The sequence below is a fragment of the Tursiops truncatus genome, chromosome 1 (genome assembly GCF_011762595.2).
Source record: "Tursiops truncatus isolate mTurTru1 chromosome 1, mTurTru1.mat.Y, whole genome shotgun sequence".
In the NCBI taxonomy this organism is placed as follows: domain Eukaryota; kingdom Metazoa; phylum Chordata; class Mammalia; order Artiodactyla; family Delphinidae; genus Tursiops; species Tursiops truncatus.
In genome coordinates, this window is record NC_047034.1 from 54,607,953 (window position 1) to 54,634,094 (window position 26,142).

Below are 26,142 nucleotides of genomic sequence, written 5' to 3' on the forward strand. Positions count from 1 at the left end.
ATAAAAAGACAAGAATAGGTTAATTTTTTTTTTTTCTTGGCTGCACCGGCTCTTAGTTGCTGCATGCGGGATCTTCGTTGCTGCATGCGAGATCTTCGTTGTGGCATGCAGGATCTTTAGTTGTGCCATGCAGTCTCTTAGTTGTGGCATGCGGGCTCTTAGTTGTGGCATGTGGGATCTAGTTCCCTGACCAGGAATTGAATCTGGGCCCCTTGCATCGAGAGCACAGAGTCTTAAAACTGGACCACCAGGGAAATTCCAGTTAATATTTTTAAATCAACTTCAACATTTTTGTGAGTCTAAAAGTAAAATCTATACATGATAAGGAAATTGAAAAAACTTTTAAAACATAAATATCGCCAGTAATCTGGTCACTCAACCTATTACTCTTAGTATCTGAGTGTATTTCCTTCTTCATCTTTTTTCTATCTATCTGTCTATCTAACCTATAAATATACCGGTACGTTTAAACATATATATCTAAAATTTTGGAACCCACCAGATTTTTTAAACTAGAATTATAACATGTTATTTCTTAACTCATTTAACTCTCCCCCTACTGTTAGACTTTTAAGTTATTTGTTTGTTCTTATTATAAATAATCCCAGGGTATGTGTCCTTGTATATAAGTTTTAGAGTTTCCCAGTATTTCCTTGGTATAGATTCCTAAAAGTGCCATAACTAGGTCAATAGATAAAAACTTTGAAAAGAACCTTGCCAAATTGCTTTGTAGACAAGTTATACCAATTTATTTTTCTACCACTAGATTAAATCTCCCATTTCCCTATACCCATAACAACACCAAACTTTTTTTTTAACCTTTGTTAATTTGCTAGATTAAATTGTCATTGTTTTAATTTACATTCTCTTGGAAACTAATGAGGTTGGATAGTTGTAATGTTAGTAGACATTCTGAGACTTGTCTACTGGGATTTAAGTTTTAAAATATGTTCACCTAATAAGAACCTGCTATATATAGAAAAATAAAATAAAGTAAAATTCAAAAAAATAAAAATAATAAATTAAATAAAATTTGTTTGCCTATCTTTTCTTCTTTTTCAAGGCATTGTTAGCATTTAACTTTAACTTATCTAAAATTTATTTTGATAAATGGTAAGAGGTAAAGATATAATTAAAAGTTTTTCCCAGTTCTTTAACCAATTGTTCCAGTACCACTTGTTCAGTGATTTTATGCTTCCTTTAAGATATAACAAACTGTAATTACACTGCGGTTTCTTTCTGACCTAACTAATCTAGTTCATATACCTGTCTGTTGATTTTGGCATCAGTATCACACTAGTTCAATCACTATGGCTTTATAATATATGGCATTTTATAATCTGGTAGGGCAAGACCATTCATTATTTTTCCTCTTTGAAAATTTCATAGCTTTCTACCTCTTTCCCATCCCACTTAATCTTTTATATACATTTTAGTAGTATTTTAAGAAAATTTGCATTGAGGGTTTTTATTGAAATGGCATGAAACCTATACTTTAGCCAACTGATATGTTTTATAGGTAAGGATCCCAGGACAGGAGTCAGGCCTTTGTCCTGGAGCTGTCGCTTCTCCAGAGGACAGTGTTGAGCGGGGATTAAGGTTGTAGGTCTTGGTCTGTGAGCTTGGCAAGTCATCTAACCTCTCTGTGCCTCAATTTCATCATCTATACAATGGCTTCTCTTATTTTATTATACCAAGAATCAATATGGTAACTAGAACAGTCTCTCACAATCAAATCTCAAAATGTTTAACAATTAACTTTTAATCTGTCTACCCCAAAAATAACGTTTAAGCCTCCAAGGGAAGGACTATCTGAAAAACCAAAGGCAACATAACTGGCAATGCTGAATATCTCCACCTACATCTAAATAATGCCCAACTGCATCAGAAGGGCAGGGATTTCTTTCTGTCACTGCGCCTCACACACATACACCATGGTACATGACAGGCATTTAATACATGTTTCTTAAATGAATAAATGAATGAATGCTGATGTTTCTCCTGATCTTAGAATTCCAGGACAGTAAGGCCAACAGCTTTCCCCACTTTCCGTCAAATGGCCAGGGAGAATCATAGACTTTTTTGGGAGAACATAAGGTAAAGTGATTCTTCTTTAGGCTTTGCCAGGCTTCCCCACCCAGTAATGGGGGAGGGTGCACTGGGGGAAAACTCTTAGGCTGTTTTACAAAACCAACACAATTAATTAAAGAAGATCCTGGAGTCTTCTCTTACTGTCTCAGAGCTTCCTATCTTACAGCCATTAAATTGCTTTAATCTCTTCTAAAGAAAAACAGCCTAATAACATACTAATACTGTTTAAGATATTTGTACATACATATATATTCATAGTAGCATTATTCACAATAGCCAAAAGGCAGAGGGAAAACAAGTGTCTATCGACAGATGAATAAACAAAATGTTGTACATCCACACAATGGAGTATTATTCAGTCATAAAAAGTAAGGATGGGGCTTCGCTGGTGGCGCAGTGGTTGAGAGTCCGCCTGCCGATGCAGGGGACACGGGTTCATGCCCCGGTCTGGGAAGATCCCACATGCCGCGGAGCGGCTGGGCCAGTGAGCCATGGCCGCTGAGCCTGCGCATCCGGAGCCTGTGCTCCGCAACGGGAGAGGCCACAACAGTGAGAGGCCCGCGTACCGCAAAAAAAAATAAATAAAAATAAATAAAAAAAAAAGTAAGGATGTATTGAAGCATGCTACAACAAGGATGAACCTTGAAGATGTTAAGTGAAAGAAGCCAGACACAAAAGAACAAGTGTATGATTCCACTTATGTAAGATATAGAGAGAGTAGAAAAATTCATACAGACAGAAAGCAGAATGGTGGTTGCCAGGGGCTGGGATGCAGGCGGAAGGGGAACTTACTGATTAATGGGTATAGAGTTTCAGTTGAGAAGATAAAGATGTTCTGGAGATTGATGGTGGTGATGGTTGCACAACAGCGTGAATGTACTTAATGCCACTGAACGGTACACTTAAAATGGTTAAGATGGTAAATTTTATGTTATGTATATTTTACCACAATTTTTTTTAAGTTACAAGGCTGTTTAAAGATGCTTTCAGAACTAGTCTTACAGAAAGAAAACAAAAGGCTGCTGTGTATAAAGCTGACTCACCTACTTCGTGAGCTAATTGTGTTACTGAGTCTAAGCTCGTACTGCCCACCACACGACAGGCCAATAAATCAAGAGACAAGTTGTTGGGACAAGGAATAGTGACTTTATTTGGAAAGCTGGCAGACAGAGACAATGGTGGACTAGTCTCTTGAAGAACCGCCTTCCCAGAGTTAGAATTCAGGCTTCTTTTATACTAAAAGGGAAGGGGGTAAAGTCTTGGTTCTGGCCAGACTCCGGAGGGGACGAGTTAATTGCTTCCTTCCTGCAGCCATTCACAGGTGGGCCTGGTCAGGATGTTTCCCGTGAGCTAAATAAAGGTATTTTAGCTTAATGCTTATTATCTAGGAGGCAGGGTTCCCAGAAATGCACCATTACATATAATTTAAACTTATAGGTAACATCCCTTTAGTGATTAACTTGTAATAGAATACAACTGCAGAAGATAACCCTCAACTGTGCAGAGGTATTACATGGGCTAGAATTAGGACTAGATGCCTGCCTGACACTGGTTCAGGAATTTTCTGATTCTACCATGACAGGGGCTTATGCTGTCCTTTCCTGCCAGCTGGCCTCAATCAGTCCCTCCCCAGTTCATTACACATGTTCCAATACACTTGAATCTCTCTCTAAAGAAAGGAGTCTGCACTCAGCTTCCCTTCCCAGAAGACTCCTGTCCAATAATGTAGATGCAAATAGCACACAGGGGAATCTCCTCACTTCATCAATCAGCACATCTAAAATACAGGTCTTTGCCAAGCTAATATATACTCCTTGATACTCTTCTACCAGGGTGGTAGGTGGGTGGTACTTGCCTTACATCTACACAAAGTAAAGGAGTCCCACAAAAGGTTCATTCCAGACCAAGGACATTTGCTATGAAGATGAACTGAAAGTACCCTTTCAGCAATTTTTAAATGGCAATGCTTCCGGCCCCAGCCCCGCCCCCGAAAAAAAAATATTTTAAGCGCTTTTCACCTAAAGCTCCAATACACAATATACATATTTTTAAACATATATATTTTTTAAACCCTAGACATATAAATGGGAAGTATAGCATTGCCATTCTCAACATGAGCACTATCTTTATAGCAGAGAGGAGAGATTTGCAAAATCCACACAGGAAGGAGGACAGAGAAGGAGGAGCTGTCCATACTTGTAGGTTTCTGGCAAGTAGCATCCTAAATTAATGGAGGATACAGGAGAAGTAGGTTGAGCGAGAAGAATTTGGGGAAAGAGAAATTAGTAACAATGAACTGGTAGGTAAGGGAGGGTGGAAAAGGAGCTGGGTGGGGACGAAGGTAATTTAAGAGGGTGTGTAAAGCGCTCAGGAAACGAGGAACAAACAATGACCGTCAGACTCCAATATCAGTATCACAGCTCCGCTCCCAGATAGTTAATTTGCCCATATTCCGTTGAATACCGCGAGAACGTACATCCAATTAACTACGCCCTCCTTCCTATACGCTAAAGACCCGCCTGCCGCCCCGCCCCCTGCGGCCCAGGTCCCGCCCCTCGTGTCCTCGCTGTATCCGGCAGCGTTAATAAAGTTGCAGCAGTTTGACATTTGCGGCGGACAACATGGCGGCCTCCACGCTCGGCTCTCTGCTGCGGACAGTCCGGCAGGTCTGCGCCACGCCCTTATACCCTCCTCCCCCTCTCCTCTGAACCCCCAAACCCACGGGTCCCCCACTATTATGCCAGCTGTAGCGCCCAGTGCAGACTCGTCTCAGGGTTTTCGCTCTGCCCACTTCCCTCCTCCGGCCTGCTTCAGGGGAGGGCCGAGCTGCAGATGTAAATTTGATATTCGTAAGCTTAGAGCTGACTGGCGTTGAAAGCTACAGATTGACAGATAAGGAGTGTAGGTGGGGAGAGAAGGTGTCCGAGGAATGAGGCCCCAGAGCCTTCAATGTTAAGAGAGCCCAGCAAAGGAGACTTGAAAGAAGCAGAGCGAGGGAGGAGAGCGTGGTGGCCCGGAAGCACTCCAGGAGCAGGGAGTGGGCAACTCTCTGCTCAAAGTCAATTAAAAGACGAGCTGAGAATTGCTTGTTGGGTTTAGCAGAGTGGAAATTGTTGGGACCTCGATCTTAGCCGTTTCGATGGCGTGGTGGGGGCGAAAGCGTTCACGACAGAATAGGAGGAAAGAAATTGGAGACTACGAATATAGACAAGCCTTTGAAAACGCTTTGCCGCAAAGGGGAGCAGAAAAATGGGTCAGTAACTGCAGAGGAGGTGGGTTAAGAGTGGGTGTTATGTGTTATTTTTTTTTTAACGTGACAGAAGTAACTGCATGTTTTTGTGTTAAAGGGAAAGGTTCTGTAAAGTGGGGAAAATGGATGATGTAGGAGAGGGAAGAATTGCTGGAGCTGTACCGCTGTGTAGGCAAGAGATGTTGAGTTTTGTGTTCAATTGTTTGGTCTTAGGAACATAGTTAATCTGTAATAGCGTTGTCCAGTAGAAATAAAATGCCAACCACATATGTAACTTAAAAGTTTCTAAGTGGCCACATTAAAAAAAGTAAAAAGCAGATGAAATTAATTTTATTAAAATATTTTATTTAACTAGGTATGTCAAAAATATTATTTCAATATGTAGTCTTATAAACGTGATGTATGAGGTATTTACATTCTTTTTTTCATACTAGATCTTCAAAATCAGGTTTGTATTTTATACTTAAAGCACATCTTAGCTTGGATGCTAAATTTTCCACCATTAAAATGGAAAATGTAGGAGCTTCCCTGGTGGTGCAGTGGTTAAGAATCTGCCTGCCAACGTAGGGGACATGGGTTCGAGCCCTGGTCCGGGAAGATCCCACATGCCGCAGAGCAACTAAGCCCATGCACCACAACTATTGAGCCTGTGCTCTAGAGCGCGCGAGCCACGACTCCTGAAGCCTGGGCACCTAGAGCCTGTGCTCTGCAACAAGAGAAGCCACCACAAGGAAGACCCAATGCAGCCAAAAATAAATTTTAAAAAATAAATTTATTTTTTAAACGGAAAATGTAGTCCTACCAAAACACTAAAGTTAATGTTTATCTTGCTTCCGTTTAAATTTTTTAATTAATTAAAATTAAATAAAATTAGGAATTACGTTTCTCTCGTTATATTTCAAACTCACTAGCTGTGTGTGGTTAGTGGCTACTGTATTGGACAGAGCAGATCTTTAATAACAGGATGGAATGTAGTACATGTGACTACAGATGCTTTTTTAAAAATTTATTTTAATTGAAGTATAGTTGATTTGCAATGTTGTGTTAATTTCTGCTGTACAGCAAAGTGATTCAGTTATACATATTTTTTTTCATATTCTTTTCCATTATGGTTTATTATAGGATATTGAATATAGTTCCCTGTGTTATTCAGTAGGACCTTTTTGTTTATCCATTCTATATAATAGTTTGCATCTGCTAATCCCAAACCCTCATCTGTCCCTCCCCCTTGGCAGCCAGAAGTCTGTTCTCTATATCTGATTACAGGTGCTTTTAATTTCGTAATTAAAGAGAAATTGAAGTCATCAGCTAAATGTGGGGATGTGGGAGCAGGTGTCAGAGATTTGAGGAAAGATGGTGTAAAATAGTCAAGAGTAGATCGGAAGAATAGTGGCAAGAATTAGAGCCAGTACAGTGAAGTGAGAGAGGGACCAGGGAGTTGAGGGTGTCTGAAAGATGACATTGTATTTACGGACCATGGAATTCAGGCTGGGTAAGCGGGAGATAGGAAATCAAAAGCTGAGAGCCAGTGAAGAGCTGGTAGGAACAATGGATTAAAAGTCTCAGAGGAGCTGTTATGAGGTGTTAGAAGGAGCAAGCTAGAAAGAAGTGATAGAGAATGAGATACACACAGCTGAGACAATGGAGGGCTTGCACCTACTGGTAATAAAAGACCTAGGGCATGGAAGTGAATAGGTAAAGAAGAGTGGAGGACAAAAATCACTGGAGGAAAAGAGTTCGAGGAATGGAGAGATGACAGTGTAATTTCATGTGTGTTGAGATCACCAGGAATTAAGACAGGAAGAATATTGGAGAGAGCGACAGTGAGCCAGCATTTACAGTGAGTGAAAAACGAAAGGGAATGGTGGGGGCTGTGGTAGATGACTGCAGTGGTGACCTGTGGTGGGAGTACAACCCAATGGCACAAGAGCCAAAGCTTACTTTCAGGAAGGAGGGACAGTCTGGAAGCTGCAGCAAAGAGCCAGGAAGCTTTCTCCCACTCGTGAGAGAAAAAAAGAGCTATGGGGAAACTATCTGGGATTCAAGATTCTCTAGAGCAAATATCTGAAGGAGATGTTAAGGAATTGAGGATTTAGAAAATTTCGGCGATGGTAGACCATGAGTTGAAGAGGGCCCAGTGGAAGAGTTTTAGGAGGTGAAGAGCGGTGAGAGAGAGGGGCAGGATAGGATAAGTACAGAACAATGCAATCTTAATATATAAAGCACTGTTATCAACTGGTAAGAAAATACTGACAATAGAAATGTGGGCAAAGGACATACACTATTTACAGAAGAAATGACTATAATAGACCAATAAATGTTTATTTTAAAAGTGTATTGCTTTTATAGTCAGAAAGAAAGTTGTGGAAAAAGAATGAAAGGTGTTTTGTTTTGTTTTCTTAAATAAATAGAAACCTGTTAGGAGATGGTAGAGAGGATGTTGATTAGGAATAGTCTGGAAAAGAATTGAGGGGAAAAATGTTTAATTTTGTTTTCTAATTCTCTTTAACTTTCAATGTCATAGATAAAAACAAACCTTGCCTTGACCCTTAATGTGAATTGTTTCTCTCAGCCAAAATGATCTCCTCAGACCTTACCACTATATCTTGTTCATTTCCTCTTTTGGTTTGGAAAAACTTAACCTTCTCTTCCTTCCTTTCCATGATGCTCATTTCCAGCCACAGTGACCACGTGTTCATTTGACTCAGTCGTGTCAAATCGATATTGAAATTTCCTTCATGCTGTCTTATTTCCAAAAAGCAGATTTTAGAGTTGTTGTATTTCCCCATGAGACTTTGAAGCATTGAAGATGCTCAGTTTATCTTTTGTTAATAGATTGAAAAAACATTTTCTTTCTAATCTACTATTCTCATTTTTAGCTTTATATTCTGTATAATGCTGTACATATATTTGTTTCTAAAACAGCAGTTATAAGAGACCATCATTATTTTCTATAGCTGCAATTTAACGAGCATATAATATTTGCTCTGGTTTGGGGGAGACTAGAGTTTCTAGTGGCCTATACTCTCTCTGCCTGTACTGTCAGTCAGAATTGTAAACTCGCACCATGTAAACATGTGACAATGAGGAGCCTACTATTTTATTACTGGACAACTCATGCTAAGAAATATTAGGTCAATGATAATTTCAAATTATAATTTTGAAATAATGCTTTGACCCAGCAGTTCTGCTTCCAAGAATTTATCCTACTGATACATAGAAATATATATGAAATGATTTACATAAGACATTATTCATTGCAGCATTGTTTATAATGATAACTGGTGAGGTATGGTCTAGCTGTCCACCAGTAGGTCACAGGATAATAAATCATGATGCATCTGTGGGGAGGAAAAAGTAACTGCTTTATCTTCTTCTAAGTTCTCAGCTGGGGCCCTTGTAACAAGAGAAAATCATACAAATTTGTAAGTTTTACCCGACACAGGAAGTTTCATAGGGAAATGAAGACCCAAAGAAGTTAAACCTGAGTAGTTTTGTGCTAGGTTTGATGAAGCCTGGAAAGTCATGGGGAAATTTGATAAGACAAAAGGTATGGGCTAAGTGTAGAAAACTAAGGGAAACTTAGCAAGGCCTGTTATTCAGATTCTTCTCAGTGTCCCTCAGGCTTCAGACATAAAGATGCTTCTTTCATGCCCTGGCTATAGGGAGGGCACCTCTCACATAAGGGTCTTATGACCTGTTTCAGGGGAAGGTCAGAAAGCCCTTCTTGCACCTGCTGTTTCTCAAATTCCATTTGCTTGAAATAGTCAGTATGCCAAAGGAGCCATATTTTGAGGTAGTGTCTCCTGAACCTGGTCACATCCATATAGTGGAATATTATGTGACCTAAAACAATGTGGAAGCTTCTTGGCATATGGATATGGAAAGATCTCCAAGATGTATTGTTAAATGTGAAAAAAGGGGGTAGGGGAAGAAACATGGGAGTGGGCGTGTGTACATGTATTTTATAGACAAAAATCTCTGGAAGGCTGCACAAGAAACTAGTAACTGGATACCTCTGGAGGTGGGGGTGTGGTCACTTGGCTGGTGAGGGACGAGGTGGGAGGGTGAATCCACTGTATGTCTATACTTTTTTAAAATTTCATTTTTTTATTGAACTATAGTTGATTTCAGCAAAGTGATTTGGTTATATTTGGTGTGTTTTATATATTTTTTTCAATTCTTTTCCATTATAGGTTATTATAAGATCGAATATATTTCCCTGTGCTATACTGTAAATCCTTGTTTATCTGTTTTATATATGCTAATGTGTATCTGTTAATCCTATATTCCTGATTTATCTACCTCTCCTTCCTCCCGTCCTGTTATCCCTTTTGGTAACCATAAGTTTGTTTTCCGTGTCTGTGAGTCTGTTTCTGATTTGTAAATAAGTTCATTTGTACTATTTTTTAGATTCCACATATAAGTTATATTTGTCTTTCTCTGACTTGCTTCACTTAGTATGATAATCTCTGGGTCCATCCATGTTGCTGCAAATGGCATTATTTCTTTTTTATGGCTGAGTAATATTTCATCTTCTTTATCCATTCACCTATTGATGGACACTTAGGTTGCTTCCATGTCTTGGCTGTTGTAAATAGTGCTGCTATGAACATTGGTCTTCGTGTATCTTTTCTAATTAAAGTTTTTTTCCAGATATATGCCCAGGACTGGGATTGCAAGATCATATGGTAACTCTATTTTCGGTTTCTTGAGGAACCTCCATACTGTTTCCCATAGTGGCAGCACCAATTTACATTCCCACCAAAGTGTAGGAGGGTTCCCTTTTCTCACAACCTCTCCAGCATTTGTTATTTGTAGACTTTCTGATGGTGTCCATTCTGACCTGTGTGAAGTGATACCTCATTTTAGTTTTGATTTGCATTTCTCTAATAATTAGCAATATTGAGCATCTTTTCATATGCTTGTTGGCCATCTGTATGTCTTCTTTGGAGAAATGTCTATTTAGGACTATTTAGGTCTTCTGTCCATTTTTTGATTTTTTTTTTTTATATTAAGCTGTGTGAGCTGTTTGTATATTTTGGAAATTAATCCCTTGTCAGAAGTATTGTTTGCAAATATTTTCTCCTAGTTGGTTGGTTTTCTTTTTGTTTTCTTTATGATTTCCTTTGCTGCGCAACAGCTTAGTTTAACTGGGTCCCATTTGTTTATTTTTATTCCATTTTGCTAGAAGGTGGATCCAAAAACATATTGTTGCAATTTATGTCAAAGAGTGTTCTGCCTATGTTTTCTTCTAGGAGTTTTATAGTATCTAGTCTTACATTTAGGTCTTTAATCCATTTTGACTTTATTTTTATCTATTGTGTTCAAATTTCATTCTTTTGCACATAACTGTACAGTTCTTCCAGGACCTTTTAATGAAGAGACTGTCTTTTCTCCATTGTCTATTCTTGCCTCCTTTGTCATAGATTAATTGACCATAGGTGTGTGGGTTTATTTCTAGGCTTTCTATCCTGTTCCATTAATCTATGTGTCTGTTTTTGTTCCACTACCATACTGTATTGATTTCTCTAACTTTGTAGTATTGTCTGAAGTCAAGAAAGGTGATTCCTCCAGTACCATTCTTCTTTCTCAAGATTGTTTAGGCTTTTTGGGGTCTTTTCTGTTTCCATATAAATTTAAACATTGTTCTAGTTCTGTGAAAAATGCCATTGGTAATTTGATATGCCTTTAGATTACGCTTGTCTTTTTCTTGTGGTTGATTTCTATCTAATCTATTGCCATTGGATTGCACTGAATCTGTAGATTGCCTTGGGTAGTGTGGTCATTTTAACAATATTGATTCTTCCAACCCAAGAACATGGTATATCTTTCCATCTGTTTGTGCCATGTTCAGTGTCTCTCAGTTTTTGCAGTACAGGTTTTTTGCCTCCTTAGGTAGGTTTATTCATAGGTAGTTTATTCTTTTGATGGGAAACTTTAACTGTGCTGTCAACTTTGGAGAAGTATCCCAGTTGTACCATGTTGGGTTGGCATTGTACAGAAATCAACAGCCATATTGGTCTAGAAACGTTAAACATAATTTTTTCCATTTGTACAGGGGTAGCACACTGTATTAAATATGTAAGGTCTTATCTACATGGGTTTGATTACAGAAACTAATAAAGTATTCTCTAAATAAAAAAATTGTTTATATTATTGTTAATAATATAAGTTGTTTATATTGTTAATATAACAATATAAATTGTTTCCTCAATTTCTCATTCTGATATTCCATTGTTTGTGTATAGAAATGCAACAGATTTCTGTGTATTAATTTTGTATCCTACAACTTTATCAAATTCTTTGACGAGCTCTAGTAGCTTTCTTGTGGCGTCTTTAGGATTTTCTGTGTATAGTGTCATCTGAAAACAGCAACAGTTTTATTTCTTCTTTTCCATTTTGGATTCCTTTAATTTCTTTTTGTCTCTGATTGCTGTGGCTAGGACTTCCAGAACTATGTTGAATAAAAGTGGCACGAGTGGCCATCCTTGTCTTGTTCCTGATCTTAGAGGAAATGCTTTCAGCTTTTCACCATTGAGTATGATGTTAGCTGTGGGTTTGTAATATATGGCATTTATTATGTTAAGGTAGGTTCCCTCTGTGCCCACTTTCTGGAGAGTTTTTATCATAAATGGATGTTGAATTTTATCAAAAGCTTTTTCTGCAACTATTGAGATAATCATATGCTTTTTATTCTTCATTGTTAATGTGGTGTATCACACTGATTGATCTGCAGGTATTGAAAAATCCTTGCATCTCTGGGATAAATCCCACTTGATCATGGTATATGATCCTTTTAACCTATCGTTGGATTTGGTTTGATAATATTTAGTTGAGGATTTTTGAATCTATCTTCATCAGTGATACTGGCCTGTACTTTTCTTTTTTTGTGTGGGTTCTTTGTCTAGTTTTGGTATCAGGGTGATGGTGGTATCATAGAATGAGTTCAGAAGTGTTCCTTCCTCTGCCATTTTTGGGAATAGTTTCACAAGGATAGTTATTAACTCTTCTCTAAATGTTCGGTAGAATACACCTGTGAAGCCATCTGGTCCTGGACTTTGGCTTGTTGGGAGTTTTTAAATTACCAACCCAATTTCACTACTTATAATTGGTCTGTTCATATTTTCTATTTCTTGCTGGTTCAGTCTTGCAAGATTGTACCTTTCTAAGAATTTGTCCATTTCTTCTAGGTTGTCCATTTTATTGGCATATAGTTGCTCAAAGTAGTCTCTTATGATTCTTTGTATTTCTGTGGTGGCAGTTGTAACTTCTCTATTTCTATTTTATTGATTTGGGACTGCTCGCTTTTTTTTCTTGATGAGTCTGGTAAAGGCTTATCAATTTTGTTTATCTTTTCAAAGAACTAGCTTTTAGTTTCATCGTCATTCCTATTTTTTTAGTCTCTATTTCATTTCTGCTCTGATCTTTATGATTTCTTTCCTTCTACTAACTTTGGGTTTTGTTCTTCTTTCTCTAGTTGCTTTAGGTGTAAGGTTAGGCTGTTTATTTGAGATTTTTCTTGTTTCCTTGCATCTCTAAACTTCCCTCTAAGAACTGCTTTTGCTGTGTCCCATAGATTTTGGATTGTTGTGTTTTCATTTTCATTTGTCTCCAGGTATTTTTTGATTTCCTCTTTGACTTATTCAGTGATCCATTGATTGTTTAGTAGCATATTGTTTAACCTCCATGTGTTTGTGTTTTTGCAGTCTTTTTCTTGTAGTCGAATTCTATCCTCATAGTGTTGTGGTCAGAAAAGATGCGTGATATGATTTCAGTTTTCTTAAATTTACCAGGGTTTGCTTTGTTGCTCAGCATGTGATCTATCCTGGAGAATGTTCCATGTGCCCTTGAAAAGAATTTGTATTCTGCTGCTTTCAGATGGAATGCTCTATAAATATCAATTAAGTCTATCTGGTCTAATGTGTCATTTAAGGCCTGTGTTTCCTTATGGATTTTCTGTCTGGATGATCTGTCCATTGATGTAAGTGGGGTGTTAAAGTCCCCCACTAAAATTATTATATATTCTTGTATTGATCCTTTGATCATTATGTAGTGTCTTTCTTTGTCTCTTGTAACAGTCTTTTTTTTAAAGTCTATTTTGTCTGATATAAATATTGCTGTTCTGACTTTCTTTTGATTTGCATTTGCATGGAGTATCTTCTTCCATTCCCTCACTTTCAGTGTGTATGCGTCTTTAGATCTGAAGTGTGTCTCTTGTAGGCAGCAAATATACTGATCCTGTTTTTGTATCCATTCAGTCAGTCTGTGTCTTTTGGTTGGAGCATTTGGTCTGTTTACATTTAAGGTAATTATCAATATGTATGTTCCTATTACTATTTTGTTAATTGCTTTGGATTTGTTTTTGTAGGTTTTTTTTTGCCCTTTTTTCTCCTGTTCTCCTGTGTTGTGATTTGATGACTATTTTTAGTGGTATGTTTGGATTCCTTTTTCTTTTTTGTGTCTGTATCTATCATAGATTTTTGTTTTGCAGTTACCATGAGGTTTTTGTATAGGAGTCTATATTTATGCATGCTTGTTTCAAGTTGCCCATCTCTTAATTTCTAATGCATTTTAGCTACACTCACTGCATTTGTAGTCTCCTTTCCTCACTATTACTGTTTTTTGGTTTTTTGGGTTGTTTTTTGTGGTACGCGGGCCTCTCACTGTTGTGGCCTCTCACTGTTGTGGCCTCTCCCGTTGTGGAGCACAGGCTCCGGACGCGCAGGCTCAGCGGCCATGGCTCACGGGCCCAGCCACTCCGCGACATGTGGGATCTTCCCAGACCGGGGCACGAACCCGTGTCCCCTGCGGTGGCAGGCGGACTCTCAACCACTGCGCCACCAGGGAAGCCCACTGTTACTGTTTTTGATTTTACATTTTACATCTGATTGTTTTGTGTATCGCTTAACTGCTTACAATGGTTACAAATGATTTTACTACTTTAGTCTTTTAACCTCCCTACTAGCTTTGTGCATGGATGATTTTCTACCTTTATTGTATGTTTGCCTTTATCAATGAGCTTTTCCATTTTGTAATTTGCTTGCTTCTAGTTGTGGCCTTTTCATTTCCGCCTGATGAAGTTCCTTTAGCAGGTGCTGTAAAGCTGGTTTGGTGGTGCTGAATTCTTTTAGCTCTTGCTTGTGTGTAAAGCTTCTGATTTCTCCATGAAATCTGAATGAGAGCCTTGCTGGGTAGAGTATTCTTGGTTGTAGGTTTTTCTCTTTTATCACTTTAAGTATATCATGCCACTCCCTTTTAGCCTGTAGTTTCTGCTGAAAAATCAGCTGATAGCCTTATCAGAGTTCCCTTGTGTGTTATTTGTTGCTTTTCCCTTGTTGCTTTTAATAGTCTCTCTTTATATTTAACTTTTGTCATCTTTCTTACAATGCATTGTGGTGTATTCCTCTGTGGGTTAATCCTGTATGGGACTCTCTGCACTTCCTGTACTTGGGTGACTGTTTCCTTCCCCAGGTTAGGGCAGTTTTCAGCTATTATCTGTTCATTTATTTTCCAAGACCACCCTTTCTCCCTCCTTCTGGGATCCCTAAAATGCCAGTATTAGTGTGCTTGATGTTATCCCAGAGGTTTCTTAAGCTGTCCTCATTTCATTTCATTCTTTTTTCTTCTTTCTGTTTAGTGGCAGTGATTTCCACTACCTCTGTCTTCCAGCTCACTGATCCGTCCTTCTGAATCATTTAGTCTACTGTAGATTCCTTCTAGTGTATTTTTTATATCAGTTATTGTATTTTTAGTTCTTTATATTCTTTATATTTTCTAATTCTTTTTTAAAAACTTCTGATTTCTTGCTCTGTGCATCTATTCTCCTCCCAAGTTCTTTGATCGTTTTTACAATCATTACTCTGAACTCTTTCTTGGGTGGATTGCCTATCTCCACGTGACTTAGTTGTTCTTCTGGGGTTTAATCTTGTTTATTCGTGTGAAACATATTCCTCTGTTCCCTCATTTTATGTAAATTGCTATTTGTGTTTTTATGTATGTGGTAGGTTGGTTTCGGTCCTCCACCTTGGAAAACTGGCCCTCTGTAGGAAACGTCATTTGTGTCCCAGCAGTGCACTCCCCTCTCATCCCTCAAGGATCAGGGGCCAGCTGGTCCCAGGGTAGTGTCTGGCCTGTGTTTGTGGACTCAGTCTGCAGGCTGCGGAACTGTAGTTTTCGTGCTTCTAGTGACTGTCCCCTGGTAGGTGAGCCTGGTGTAGAAGCTTGTGCAGGCTTCTTGGTGGGAGGGGCTGGTGCCTGTCCCCTGGTGGGTAGAACTGGGTCTTGGTCCTCTGATGGACAGGACCATGTCTAGGGACATATCTAGAGGAGGCTGTGAGCTCAGGAAGTCTTTAGGTAGCCTGTCTGCTGATGGGTTTGACTGTGTCCCTGCCCATTGTATTGTTTGCCTCACAGTACTTGAGCCTATGGATGGGTGGGGCCAGGTCTTTGTGCCAAAATGTCAGCCTCCACAAGAACTCACACATGCAGATGAATGCTCCCCGATACATCAGGCACCAGAGTCTGTGTCCCCAGGGTGGGCCACAGCCACCTCCCCAGGAGACCCTCCAAGACCAGCAGGTAGGTCTGGCCCAGACTTCTGTCAGATTACTGCTTTTGCCCTTGGTCCGGCGCATGTGAGATTTTGTGTGCGCACTTTGAGAGTGAAGTCTCTATTTCCCCCATTCCTGTGGAACTCTTGCAATCAAGCCCCACTGGCCTTCAAAGCCAAATGCTCTGGGGGCTCCTCTTCCCCATGTCAGACCCCTGGGCTGGGAGTGGAGTCTGACAGGCTCAGAACTCTCACTTCTTTGGGAGAACCTGTGCAATATAATTATTCTCTAGTTTGTGGGAAGCACGCCTGGGGGTATGGGATTTGATTATATCATGAGTGTGCCCATCTCATTGTGGTTCCATCTTTATGTATTTAGATGTAGAGAATCTTTTCTGCTAAGTTTCAGTCCTTTTTAACAATGGTTCTGCAGATTGTTCTGATTTTCGTGTGCTCGTGAGAGGAGGTGTGCTTAGGGTCCTTCTCTGCCATCTTGGCTGCTCTCCCTTCAGCATTTTTATTACTTCCTTTTTGGACTTGGAGTCATGTAGACTGGAGAGGTCTGTTTCATTGCTTGTTCTTTCAGGGGATTTCACCTGTTCTTTTAATTGGGAGTAATTCTTCTGCTTTTTCATTTTACTTATATTTCTCTTATTCTGAATTTATTTTTTTAAGTATTAAATTTATTTAATTATATTCTATTTTTGGCTGCGTTGGGTCTTCGTTGCATGTGGGCTTTCTTAGTTGCAGCAAGTGGGGCTACTCTTCATTGCGATGCATGGGCTTCTCATTGCAGTGGCTTCTCTTGTTGCGGAGCACGGGCTCTAGGTGCACAGGCTTCAGTAGTTGTGGCACACAGGCTCAGTAGTTGTGGCTCACGGGCTCTAGAGCACAGTCTCAGTAGTTTTGGCACACAGGCTTAGTTGCTCCGTGGCATGTGGGATCTTCCCAGACCAGGGCTTGAACCTGTATCCCCTGCATTGGCAGGCATATTGTTAACCACTGTGCCAGCAGGGAAGTCCCTCTTACTCTGAATTTAGGGAAAACAGTTGTCTACTGTGGTTTTGAAGGGCTGTTTTTATCTGTGAGTGACCCTGTGTAGACTGTATGAGTCCAGTATTTTTGGTGCGAGGGCTGTTTTTGGCTTGCTGTGTCTTTCCTCAGGGTGTACTGGCCCTTGTCTTCTTGATATAGGTGGTGTGTTTGATATTGTGTTGACTGGAGCCTGCACTGGATGTTGGGCAGGACCTCCTCTTTTCTCTGTGATTGTTAACAACCCTGTCAGGGGTAGAGTCTGCTCCCCGTTTGTTGGAGTGGAAGCCCCTAGATCCGATTCTAAGCTTCAATGTGAGGTAGGCAGGACTAGAACACTCCCTCTGGGAAAGGAGCCCGTGTGCGTTCCTCCCCAGGAGCTGTTTGCTGTGATGTGCAACTCTGTGACACTGCCTGCCATCTGGTGTGCACACCCACAAAGATCACTGTTGCTGGCACTGCCCTCGGGGGCTGCATCTGCTGCAGGAGTGCTTGGAATCGGCTTGGAGGTTAGGTATGGGTGAGAAACCCTCACAAAACCATGGGCGAGAAAGTCCTCTGGAGCTGCAGCCCCACACCTAAAGCAGGAGTGCCAGTGATCACCTCAGTATTCAGTGCCGCCTCCATGTGTGTGTGCCCACAAAGTTTGCAAAACCCACTGCAGTTGGAGCTGTGCCCTGCTGTGAGCATGCTGATAGTGAGGCTGCTGTAGTGGACTCATGCCCCTCCCTTCCCATGTTGACAGTGGGGCTCCTACGGCAGCCTCATGCTCCATCCTGTGCACACCCCCAGTTGTGGCTCGGGCCACACTCCAGGCCCTTTGGGCTGTCTTCACACAGCCAAACCGAGTCATCTCCCCAGGTCTGTCTACTGAGTTTCAACACCCAATCACTATGCACGCCAGCAGGTGCACCTCAGACTGGAAAGTGTGGCAACGTGGCAAAGACCGTCTGTGCTGGTCTCTCTACCCTGTGGGGCAGCAGACCAGCTCCTGCACTCTGCTTTTGAGCCTCTGAAGCTCCCTAGCTGTCCCAGCAGACCTCCCAGCCAGTGAAGGAGGCCCCCAGGGTGAGGGAACCTTTCGTCTTTCACAGCTCCCTCCCAAGGGTGCAGGTCCCATCCCAATTCCTCTTCTCCCTTTTCCCTTCATCCTACATGGTTTTGTGGAAATCTTTCTTGCAGCTTTGGTTGTCTGAGATCTTCCTCAGGCTTTCAGTAGGTAGCATGTATGGATTGTTCCACGTGTAGATGTATCTTTGGTGTATTTGTGGGAGCAGGTGAGCTCCATGTCTCTCTACTCCACCATCTTGGCCTCCTCCCCCTTTCTATACTTTTTTGACTTTTGAACCATATATTTATTAACCTAAGTAAAGGTAAAACAGAATTATATAAAAAATCTCAGAAAATTTTTCACTTTCCAACCCACATTATTAGCATTGTATTAATTACCACCATTTTGGCTTAATGTATGTCCATAAAAGTTATTTGTTCTGAATTAAGAAGTCTATTATTTTAAATTATTAAAGTTATCCATAATTACTTGGGGGATAAAAGGTCATAAATAGTGACTAAAAGAGGATCACAGGATGGAGAAACTGCCAGGGTCTGGGTCTGACTGTTCTTCACTTGTTCCTTGTCTCTGTCTCTTAGGTGGTTCCTTCATCAGCTTCAGGCCAAGTTCGAAGTTACTATGTAGATTGGAAAATGTTGCGTGATGTGAAGAGAAGAAAAATGGCCTATGAGTATGCAGATGAGAGGCTTCGGATCAATTCTCTCAGGAAGAATACCATTCTGCCAAAAGACCTTCAGGTTAGCTAAGTAAGATGAGTATCTACCACAAAATCATTAAATCAAATCAGATCACTTTTAATACAGTTTGTTGTGACTTAGTATCAATATACTTTCTGGAGAATGTAATCAGATTTTTTTCAATCAACGTAAACAAATACCCTTGTAACTGATTTTGATGAGTTTCAAATTAAAAAAGAACTATTCATTCTTAACTAGCTCTTTAACCATTTCATTAGGTGATGCTTAGAAAGTACTGATGCATGGTAACCACACAGAAATTGGATAGTTATTTCTCCAATCATCCCAATCATTCACCTCTCAAGGCATTGGGAGTCTTTGCCAATGCGTGGGGCCAGGTGCCCAGCACATGGCCTACACCATTCCTTATCCAGGGCCATCCCTAAGCCTGCCTCTCCGAATTCCTGTGCCCATGCGGTGGCCTTCCATTTAGGTTTACTTTCTTGTCACACTCTAACTTGAATAAGAGAATGTCAACTCTGTTTGATTCCCTGAATCATAAGTCCTGCCTAACTGGTGACATAAAATACCTGCATTCAAGAGTCTTATCAGGGACTTCCCTGGTGGCGCAGTGGTTGAGAGTCCATCTGCCGATGCAGGGGACACGGGTTCGTGCCCCGGTCCGGGAAGATCCCACATGCCGCGGAGCGGCTGGACCCGTGAGCCATGGCCGCTGAGCCTGCGTGTCCGGAGCCTGTGCTCCGCAACAGGAGAGGCCACAACAGTGAGAGGCCCGTGTACCGCAAAAAAAAAAAAAAAAAAAAAAGAGTCTTATCAGAGAGTATAACTCAAATTCAAAGCCATTAAACTTATCAAAAGCTCAGAGTAAATAATATTTCATTTATATAAATTTGGAGAATAATATACAGGCCCCTCATTACTGTGGATTCTTTTTAAATCTTGTCTAAATTAAGCCAGATAAGCAGAAAACTGAGTGCCCTGGACCATTCTGTTATGACTTTTACTGTAGTGACATTAAGCTACTTGCCTATATTTAGCGAGTAATAAGAAGTGGCTCCTGAGAAGCTCAGCTTAAGATGTTGTGGAGGACAAATGTATGAAGATCCCCAGAAGAGTCTGTGGTATGAGAACCAGCAATAGCTGTGCAGAGACTCTATGAATCATGGGAAGTGATCATGGCACTATGTTGCCTGCCAACTAGCTTACAAGTCAAATTTATGCCCCAGTGCTAACATACTTACAGGCTCTCACAGAATGCTCTTTTGTTTCATTTTCCCTTTGCCCAATTTCCTCATTTGTACACTGCCTTAAATCTTTACATTCACACATATGTGAACAATTTGTAGGTATTCTTCAAGTTCTGTCTCCATGAAACTTTACTTCATTCTGCCAGCCCAATCATTTCTCCTGTCTCCATAGCATTTACTGTCTACCATTCATTGACTTAATCATGTTGTTTTATATAATTCTCTCAGTATTTTTTTTTTTCTTAATAGTATTTCTTAATAGCACATGCATAAGCTTTTGGAGATCAGGAACTACTCTTAATGCTTAATAGTTGATATAAATTTAGTGGCTTTCATATACATTTTCTCATTTATGTACTTCTAATATGTTAGAGTAATTATTTTGCTTCCATCATAGTCTAGTACAGGGTCAATCACACACATACACACACACATACACACATACACATGCACACACACGCACAATAATACACATACTTCAACCACATACATAAGACTAAATCTGTACTGACAAAACCTTAGTGCTAACTACTGCAGTAATCTCTGTTTTTCTCCCCTGAACCATTTTTGCCCTTACCATATTTATTTCCCTACGTTGCAAATGATCTTTTAAAAATGTAAGTCTCACTTGATCACTCGTCTTTGCATCTCCAGCCGTCAGAGTCTTTACCGTAGGTGTCAAGGTTCTGAGGGCTCCTGCCCTTCCTTCTTCTTCAACTTCACCTCAAACCACATTTTCCTCCTACTTGATGTTCAGTCCAGAGGTTTCAGACTTTTATGATTCAAAAATCTTATGGGAAATAACCTAACTTACACCTCAAGGAACTAGAAAAAGAAGAACAGGTAAGCCCAAAGTTAGCAGAAACAAAGATCAGAGCAGAAATTAATGAAAATAGAAACCGGAAAAATTAAAGATCTGTGAAACTAAGAGCTGGTTTTTTGAAAAGATAAAATTGATGAGCCTTTAGCTTGGCTAACCTAGTAAAGAAGACAGAAGACTCCAATAAAATCAGCAATGAAAGAGGAAACATTACAACTGATACCAAATAAATACAGAGAATCATAAGAGACTGATAAGAGCAATTGTATGCCAACAAATTGGCTAGCCTAGAAGAAATGGATAAATTCCTAGAAACACATAACCTATCAAGACTGAATCATGAAGAACTAGAAAATCTGCAGTGACCAATAATGAGTAAGGAGATTGAATCAGTAATCAGAAACCTACTAAAAAAAGCCCAGGACTGTGCCTTCATGAGTGAATTCTACCAAACATTTAAAGGGGAATTAATGCCAATCCTTCTCAAACTCTTCCAAAAAATTGAAGAAGAGGGAAGCATTCCCAAAGTCATTTTATGAGCCCAGCATTGCCCTGATACCAAAGCCAGATCAGGACACTACAAGAAGAAAACTACAGGTCAGTATCCCTGATGAATAGAGATGTAAAAATTCTCAACAAAATACTAGGAAACCAAATTCAACAGTTTTTCCTCTAAGATCAGGAGCAAGACAAGGATGTCTACTCTTGCCACTTCTGTTCAACAGAGTACTAGAAAGCCTAGCTAGAGCTATCAGGCAAGAAACAGAGATAGAAGGCATCTAATCAGGAAGGAAGAAGTAAAACTCTCTCTATTTGCAGACAACATGATATTATATATAGAAAACCCTGAAGACTCCACCAAGAAACTGTTAGAACTAATCCATAAATTGAGTAAAGTTGCAGGTTACCAAATCAACCTACAAAATTTAGTTGTGTTTCTATACACTGACAAACTATCTGAAAAAGAAATAAAACAATCCCATTTACAATAGCGTCAAAACTAAACCTAGAAATTAAGAAGGTGAAAGATTTGTACACTGAAAACTATATGCACTGATGAAAGAAATTGAAGAAGCAAAAATAGAAAAAATAATCTTAAAATTTGTATGGAACTACAAAAGACCCTCGAATAGTCAAAGCAATCCCGAGAAAGAAAAGCAAAAAAAAAAAAAAGCTGGAGGTATCACATTTCCTGATTTAAAAGCTATAATATTCAAAATTGTATGGTATTGGCATAAAAACAGACACCCAGAAATGAAGCCACAGATACATAGTCAACAAATATTTGACAAGGTAGCCAAAAATACTCAGTGGGTATTGGATAGTTTCTCCATAAATGGTGTTGGGGAGACTGGATATTCGCATGTGAAAGAATGAAATTGGACCCCTATCTTACCGCACTCACAAAAATTAAATTGAAATGAGTTAAAGACTTAAAGGACAGATCTGAAAGTGTAAAACTGCTAGAAGAAAACAAAGGGTAAAAAAGTTCTTTGCCATTTGTCTTTGCAGTGATTCTTTAGGTGTGACACCAAAGGTGCGAGCAATAAAAGCAAAAATAAGCAAGTAGACTACATCACACTAAAAGAAACAACAACATGAAAAGGCACCCTACAAAATGGGAGAAAATATTTGCAAGTCATGTACTTCATAAGGGGTTAATACCCTGAAAATGTAAGGAAGTCATACAACTCAGTAGCCCCCCAAATTTTTTTTGATTAAAAAATGGGCAGAGAACCTGAATAGACATTTTTCTAAAAAAGACATAAAAATGGCCAACAGGTACATGAAAAGATGCTCAACATCACTTATCAGGGAAATGCAAATGAAAACACAAAGAGCTATCACCTCACACCTGTCAGAATGGCTACTATCCAAAAGACAAGAGATAAGTTTTGGTGAGGATGTGGAAAAGAGAACCCTTGTGCACTGTTGGCGGGAATGTAAATTGGTGCAGCCACTATGGAAAACAGTATGGAGGTTCCTCAAAAAGTTAAAAATAGAACTACCATGTATGATCCAGGAATTCCATTTCTCAGTATAAATCTGAAGGAAATGAAATCACTAGATAGAAATAGAAGTGATATCTGCACCCCTATGTTCACTCCAGCATTATTCACAATAGCCAAGACATGGAAACCACTTGAATGTCCATCAACAGATGAATGTGACACTCAGTGTGATTCATACACAGGCACAGAGTACGATACTATTTAGCCATAAAATAGAAGGAAATCCTGCCCTTTGCAATAATGTGGATGTACCTTGAGGGCATTATGCTAAGTGAAGTAAGTCAGAAAAAGACAAATACTGTATGATCTCTCTTATATGTGGAATCTAAAATAACAAATTCATAGAAACAGAGTAGAATGGTGGTTACCAGAGACTGGGGACTGGGGAAAATGGGGAGATGTTGGCCAAAGGGTACAGACCTCCAGTTTTAAGGTGAATAAGTCCTGGGGTTGAATAAGTACAACATGGTGACTACAGTTAACAATACCATATTATATACTTGAAAGTTGCTAAAAGAGTAAATCTTAAGTGTTCTCACGCACACAAGAAAGTAATTATGTGGGGTGATGGAGGTGTTAACTAACCTTATTGCGGTAATTATTTTTCACAGTATATACATGCATCAAAATATCACATTGTACACCTTAAACTTATACAGTGTTATATGTCAATTATATCTCAGGAAAGCTGGGAAAAAATCGTTTGGGGAGACAACAGAAATGCATTCATACATTTTCCAAAAGAGAAATGAGAATGTCTGTAGCAGCTCTATTTGTAATAGCTCAAAACTAGAAACTACCCGGATGTCCATCAGCTGTACAATGGATAAATGAATTATGGCATATTCACACAATAAAAGTTAGCACCAATGAGAATGAACAACTTACAACACATGCACCAGTATGAAGACTCTCACAAGCATTTTATTGAGTGAAAGAAGCCAAACAGAAATGAATAAAAAAGAATGGTTTTTATTATACTCCATGGTTACATTTATATAAAATCAAAACAAGAAAAATTCATCTGTGGTGTTAGTAACCAGGTTATCTCTTAGCCAGGAGGTCAGTGACTGAAAGGAGGCAGAGGGAAGGCTTGGGGTGCGGGTAATTTTTCTTAATCTAGTTGCTGGTTACACAGCTACGTTCTGTTTGTGAAAACTTGTTGAGCTTTACACTTATGGTTTGTGGATTCTTGTGTATCTACGTTGTTTCAATTAAATTTTGAAAAATTACATTGTATGTCAAACATTTCTGTCATTTTTCTGATCTGTTTGTTTCTACTCAGAGCTTAAATTTCACTATGGTGTCCAGGGTTCTTTTGCCAAACTTGGCTACATTAATGAATCTAGCCCTTCGTTCTCTTCCTCTGAGCATTAACTAATCATCTAGAATAAATAAATGCATGTGATCTGTGTAAATAATGTTGTGACTTCCCTTAGGAAGTGGCTGATGAAGAAATTGCTGCCCTTCCCCGGGATAGCTGTCCTGTTAGAATCAGAAATCGGTGTGTTATGACATCCCGTCCACGAGGTGTAAAGCGGCGCTGGAGGCTTAGTCGTATCGTCTTCCGTCACTTAGCCGACCATGGGCAACTGTCTGGGGTGCAGCGAGCAATGTGGTAATAATCAGCTCCAGAACCTACTGAGCTTACAGGAAAACCAGTTCTGGCAAGAAGAGACTTCTCTAATAGACAAAAACCTAGTTTTTATGGGGGTCCAGAATAAAGGTCTTCTCTACCTGATGCTATCTATAGTTAAATTACTTATAAATTTTAAATGAAAAAATTTGGAAGTTTCATTCTGTCAGTGAATTATCTTTTCTCCTGGACTTAATAAATTACTGTTCCCAAGCATAGTGTGAAGAGTAGAGTAATAAAAAATATTTCTGTGGAAATATGGTCTGTATAGTTGTCTTTTCCATCATGTTTATTAATCTTTTAGCAACAGGTAAGTGTTCCTGTACTTTAAGAGCATTATTTCATACAGCAGAATTATCTTCTTGTTAATTCAACTCATTGACATGCATGTCACTGCTCATCTATGGCAGTTTTTAATCCTGGGATGGCTACCCTGACCTGCACAGCTCACTTTACTCTTAGTTGATTGTTAGACAATACATTGGAAAGTAAAGCTGATGCTCTGGATTATCTAACTAATGCTCAACTTCTTTGTGTGATGGCTGAACAAAAACAGAACCACTAATTGTTTTCTTTTTCCATCTTCAAGAGCCCTTAGAACAAAATATGTCCTTTAAGCCCTGAAAATCTGTCCAAAGAGGATGAGTTTTGCTAGAATGGTATATATTCTCTATATTCATATTTATTTCATCTGTAACAGAAATAAGTAAAGGTAGTAAAGTGTTGTCTCATGCAGTAACTCAGTAGTGTCATCAGCCCAGTGATAAAATGTACACAGGGTGGTATGGATGCACCTACCTAACACCAATCTGGAAGGTATTCCTGGAGCTGACACCTGAATTTAAATCAGGAGGCAAGGGATGAGGTTGTTTGCAAAGGGAACAGTGGAAGCAAAGGCGCTAAGGCATCAAACAGTGAAACTGCAGTCACTTCAGTGTATCAGAACTAAGCAGCACACGACAAAGGTCGTAAATACCAGCTGTTGGAGAGTTTTAAGCAAAGGAACGACATGATAGTTTGCTCTACAGTCAAATGACAGCTGTGTGGTAGACGGCCATGAGAGGAAAAGACTACAAGCAAGATAAGCAGCTAGGAGGATGTCTTAATTGTTCAGGAAGACTAGGGCCTGATCTAAGGTAGTGGTATTAGCAAAGTAGATGAGGACAAATTTTAAAAGTGTTGTTTAGGAAGGAAAATTGGGCAACACTTAGAAACTGATTATATTTAATTGGTAAAGAACTTTCTGGGTTCCTGGTAAGGGCTACTATATAGATGGTAGAAGGCAACTCCAAAATAATTTGGGGGATAAAAGAATGGGTTTGGGGGGAACAGAAGATACGTACCTGAGTTCAGATTTCAGTTGTACAATGTTTGAGATGCAAGTGTCATCCCGATGGGAAAGTCAAGTCTGGAAACCAGGTGAGGTCATGAGAGGGAATTATGATATACCTTGGATTCGTATTTCCTAAATTTGTATTACGACTTACTAACTGAAATGCTCTAGCTAACATCTCAACTAGTAACCAGTATTAATCAAATCATAGCTAGAGCATGAAAGTTGCTGGTTTCTGGCATATCATTGATAACCTACCTTTTCCTTTGTTTGAATCAGTGTCCAAGCATTATCCACATATTTGTTTTGATTGCCATCTCCTACTCCTCCCTTTTTTCTTCATATCATTCATTTGTTGAAGGAGCCAGGTCATTTATCCTGTAGGACGTCAACATATGG

At 39.5% G+C, this 26,142-nt stretch overlaps 1 protein-coding gene across 3 annotated transcripts; it reads left to right on the forward strand.

The window, feature by feature from the left end:
- The first annotated feature begins 4,651 nt into the window (after positions 1-4,651).
- MRPS14 (mitochondrial ribosomal protein S14) lies at positions 4,652-24,667 on the forward strand. Of its 3 annotated transcripts, none has more exons than XM_004327410.4 (3): positions 4,652-4,757; positions 18,576-18,734; positions 24,214-24,667. In XM_004327410.4, exons 1-3 carry the CDS (start codon positions 4,713-4,715, stop codon positions 24,394-24,396), a joined length of 387 nt encoding a protein of 128 aa, XP_004327458.1. In that variant the 5' UTR covers positions 4,652-4,712; the 3' UTR covers positions 24,397-24,667. The 3 variants fall into 3 exon arrangements, with proteins under 3 accessions (XP_004327458.1, XP_004327457.1, XP_019807652.1); XM_004327409.4 differs by lacking the exon at positions 4,652-4,757 and adding an exon at positions 5,183-5,344; XM_019952093.1 differs by lacking the exon at positions 4,652-4,757 and adding an exon at positions 15,812-15,922.
- Positions 24,668-26,142: the final 1,475 nt, after the last annotated feature.